This window comes from Brassica oleracea, chromosome C9 (assembly GCF_000695525.1).
Source record: "Brassica oleracea var. oleracea cultivar TO1000 chromosome C9, BOL, whole genome shotgun sequence".
NCBI lineage: Eukaryota > Viridiplantae > Streptophyta > Magnoliopsida > Brassicales > Brassicaceae > Brassica > Brassica oleracea.
Window position 1 is genome coordinate 25,441,157 of NC_027756.1, and position 4,067 is coordinate 25,445,223.

A 4,067-nucleotide genomic window follows, 5' to 3' on the forward strand; every position below is an offset into this window, starting at 1 on the left:
TTGAAAAAGTCTCAGGACTACATATTAATGCTTTGAAATCTTCCATCTTTGCCACATGGCAGAGTATTGATCCTTTGCTGAGTGAAGCCACACGCATGGGAATCACAGTGGAGAGTCTGCCAGTTCGGTATTTGGGCATGCCACTTACAACCAAAGCTTTAACAAAGCAAGAATATGCGCCTCTTATAGACATGGTGAGGGGAAGAATGCTATCTTGGAGAAATAAATATTTGTCCTATGCTGGTAGGCTACAACTGATCATATCAGTCATATCTAGTATCGTTAACTTCTGGAGTCAAGCCTTCATTCTTCCTAAAGTGAGTCTGGATACAATAGAAAGTATGTGCAGTGCATTTCTGTGGCCGGGCTCTCCTTATCAAACTCACAAAGCTAAGGTCGCTTGGGAGGACCTCTGCTGTCCTAAAGATGAGGGAGGACTTGGTATTCGGAAGTTGCGTGACTCGTCAAAGTTTTTTGCACTGAGTTTAATCTGGAGGATATTTTTGAACTCAGCATCACTTTGGGTCTCCTGGATTCAACAATACTTGTTGCGACATAATTCTTTTTGGGATGTAAGGGAGGATGGAAAGGGATCTTGGATTTGGAGGAAACAGTTAAAGTTGAGACCACTCGCAGCTTAGTTTATTAGGTTCGAAGTAAAAGACGGCCATACTGCCTTTTTCTGGTTTGATGACTGGCTGCAGATGGGGAAATTGTTGGCTGTTGCGGGAGAGGTTGGCACCTACTATCTCGGGGTTTCTCGTTCTGCGAGAGTAAGTGATGCGGTAACACTAATGCATTGGAACATAAGGGGGTAGCAAAGCAGGCATTATCATGACCTATATGATAGTATTCAGCAGGAGTGTGTCCCTCGGGATGAGTATGGTTGTGATACAGTACTATGGAAGCACTCGGAGGACAACTATAAGACTCATTTCTCATCGAGCAAAACATGGGATCAAGTCCGAGAGAGAAGGGATAAAGTGGGATGGAGTAAGAGTGTGTGGTTTCCTCAGGAAGTCCCTAGATACTCTTTCATAGTCTGGCTGGCGGTAAAGAATAGACTATCAACGGGGGATCGTATGAGAGCTTGGGGTATTCAGCAAGGGTGTGTGATGTGTGGAGAGAGGGACGAGACTAGAGACCATATCTTCTTTGCTTGTCCTTACGCTTTCACCGTGTGGGATAAGCTAGCAGGTCGATTATGTGACGGTAATATCGACCCTGATTGTTCTATCACCCTGCAATTTGTCACCAGTAATACCCTTAGGATCATGGACAAGATTCTTATCAAAATGGTGTTTCAGACTTGCATCTATTATCTGTGGAAGGAGAGAAATGACCGACGCCATCAGAAAGGTTTCTGCAGTGTGGATTAATCAGCTCTCTTCGGTACAGGGCAGATCACAAGTTTGCTAACCTAATGCAACGCTGGTTTGAAGTTTTTGATCACACATGAATCTCAATAGTTGAGTTACTTAGATCCACAAGTATAGCCCCCTTCACTTAGGTTTCATTCATTTGTAAATGCTTATTCTTTTACTATTGATCAATAAATTTCACATTTCGTCAAAAAAAAGAAGATCAAGTTAGGGTCTCAACTTGAAAATTCAAGAAACTATACACTTTCAGTTGACTTATATTCACTTGATATTGATAAGATGATCTTTGATATAACTTTTTAAAGTACTTGAATTCGGTTTTCCGATTTTAGGGTATGTTTGAGGTATGACTGAATTATATAAACGATACGGCTGAGTTATCTAAACGACACGGCTGAGTTATATAAACATTTTCTGATTTTAAGGTATGTTTGAGGTATATAAACGACACGGCTGAGATACATAAACGACACGGCTGAGTTGTGTAAACATAGCATAAGTCAAATACAAAATACATGGGTGAGTTATGTTTCTTACATAGAAATCCAAAATGAGCTGCTTGACTACACTGATGCCTAATTTTTCCAGTGTAGCAAATCTTGTAACAAATTACGAATGGTAATATTTGTCCTCTGACCATTTATGGCATGTACCAGTAGTTCTGAATACTCCTCAAATAATACATTATCAAAGCCCGCAAGCCAAACATTTTGTGCAATACGACCAAATGCATTTTTGTTTCAGCTTCCAAACTTGAAGAAGCGTCACTGAGATCGACCAAACCCCACAGTTAAGCATTGCTATAGTTATCTCGAACAATCCATCCTCCTTGAACCCGTCCCGAGTTTAAGTTATAAGCTGCATCGTAATTACATTTATATGTGCTAAATAAGGGGCGCTGCCAAGTCAGATTTGGGGAAGAGGTCTGATGACGATTCTTAGTAGTAGCAGATAAAGGATTCAAGACATTCGATATCCATTCATGTACATCTGCAGTTGCATAATCCAAAGTTTCACGAATAGAAATTTTCCGTCTACGAAAAATTAAGTGATTTTTTCCTTTCCAAATAAGCCAAAGAAGCCAAAAAGGTAGTGGTGTTTGGTGTAGAGATAGTGCCTGGTCATGCTGTAGTTGAACCAAATATTTGAAAATTTCCTCAAGCGAACCCAAAGTTGTGAAACGATTCGTAAAAGGTAGATTTGAAATACGCTAAATAGAGACATTCTGAGCAAGTACAAAAACCATGCATAATTGTTTCAGGCTCCAAACCACATCTTTGACAAAGAGAATCGAGATCCATTCCTCTAGAATTCACTCGTGTTGAAGCTCCAATTTCCTTAGATAATATTCTCCAAAAAAAATATTTCAGCTTACGCATAATATTCATTCTCCAATTATTTCCTTCAAGTGATGGTTCACCATATGGTATTACAGGTGCTTGACTTGTAGAATTTGATGTGTGGCTAGAAAAAACGATACCCAGAAGAGACAGTGTAAATCCCATAAGGGGTAGCTTTCCACGCAATTTGAAAATGACTATCCGACTGAGATAAATAAATTTGTTGAGTTAAAGTGTGATTGTAACGGCCCGATCCCCCGGCGTCTGACCGGGGTTATCGAAAGGGCGTTATGGACACGTGTCTACTCATTTAGACAACCCTACGTGTCCCGTTACTGGTCCCAAGAGTCGACGGACGCATAACCTTCTATGAAATACCGTCACACCCACATCCATATACTTCTACTTACAGTCCTGCGCACAGGTAAATGGAAATGGAAAGGGAGGGATGAGCAACAAGTTACTCAGTGAAGTAACTCTAGACCAGCCTGCCCGCATGACACTCTATACTACTCTATGCGGGATCTGGGACTGACTAGCCACTGCAATCAGTTAATGCAACTTAACATTTCATATCATCATCATTTTCCAAGCATTCTCAATTCAATACGTTTCTAACAACCTAGCGATCAACCAATATAATGATCTCACTCATTGCCACATACATCAAACCATAGACTGAACCGACTCGACATACAAGACTGACTACACTCCATTCATCCTAGACATATGGACCTATAGTCGTTTACGGATGTCCCTACGCGTTCCGGCCTGTCCTGGAAGGGTGCCTCTTTCGAGCGTCCGCCCCCCTCCAGCTCCTACATGGCTATCCGAGTTGCAGCACGTTGGCCCATCCTGGCACTGTCCGCCCCCGGTAGTAAATAGCCTAAATTATGCCACGACTCGACATTGACTCGATCTTATGGCGCCACTACACATTTCCGTGGCTACCTCTTGTTAGGCTACTGTCCCACGGTTCACTCCCGCGGGTACCTCTTGTTAGGCTTCTGTCCCACGGTTCACTCCCGCGGGTACCTCTTGTTAGGGTACTGTCCCGCAGGCTCCTGCGGGTACCTCATGTTAGGCTACTGTCCCGCAGGTTCACACATCCTAGACTTTAGACGCCCACATGTTCTCGGTGGTCCAAACAGGACATCAAACAAGTTCAATGACACGTTCACATTCTCATTCTCAATCTCATTCTTATTCTCATTCACTTTCTCATTCTCATTCTCATTCATTTACACTTAGAATCGTACTCATACACGTTCACTAGACGCCACCCGTTATCGGTGTCTCACACAATATACATCGCATTCTCAACCACAACAGCTGATGCCAAAAC

The 4,067-nt window shown here is 42.2% G+C and overlaps 1 protein-coding gene across 1 annotated transcript; it reads left to right on the top strand.

Annotated features, from left to right (window-relative positions):
* The first annotated feature begins 704 nt into the window (after positions 1-704).
* Positions 705-1,379, top strand: LOC106314639. The gene is made up of 2 exons (XM_013752480.1): positions 705-773; positions 861-1,379. The coding sequence occupies exons 1-2, from the start codon at positions 705-707 to the stop codon at positions 1,377-1,379; spliced, it is 588 nt and encodes a 195-aa protein (XP_013607934.1).
* The last annotated feature ends 2,688 nt before the right edge of the window (positions 1,380-4,067 follow it).

Excerpts from the sequence above, each read along its gene's own strand:
- LOC106314639 (XM_013752480.1), top strand. The coding sequence starts at position 705 with ATGGGGAAATTGTTGGCTGTTGCGGGAGAGGTTGGCACCTACTATCTC. Across the intron at positions 774-860 it reads GGGTTTCTCGTTCTGCGAGA|GAGTGTGTCCCTCGGGATGA; the intron begins GTAAGTGATGCG and ends AGTATTCAGCAG.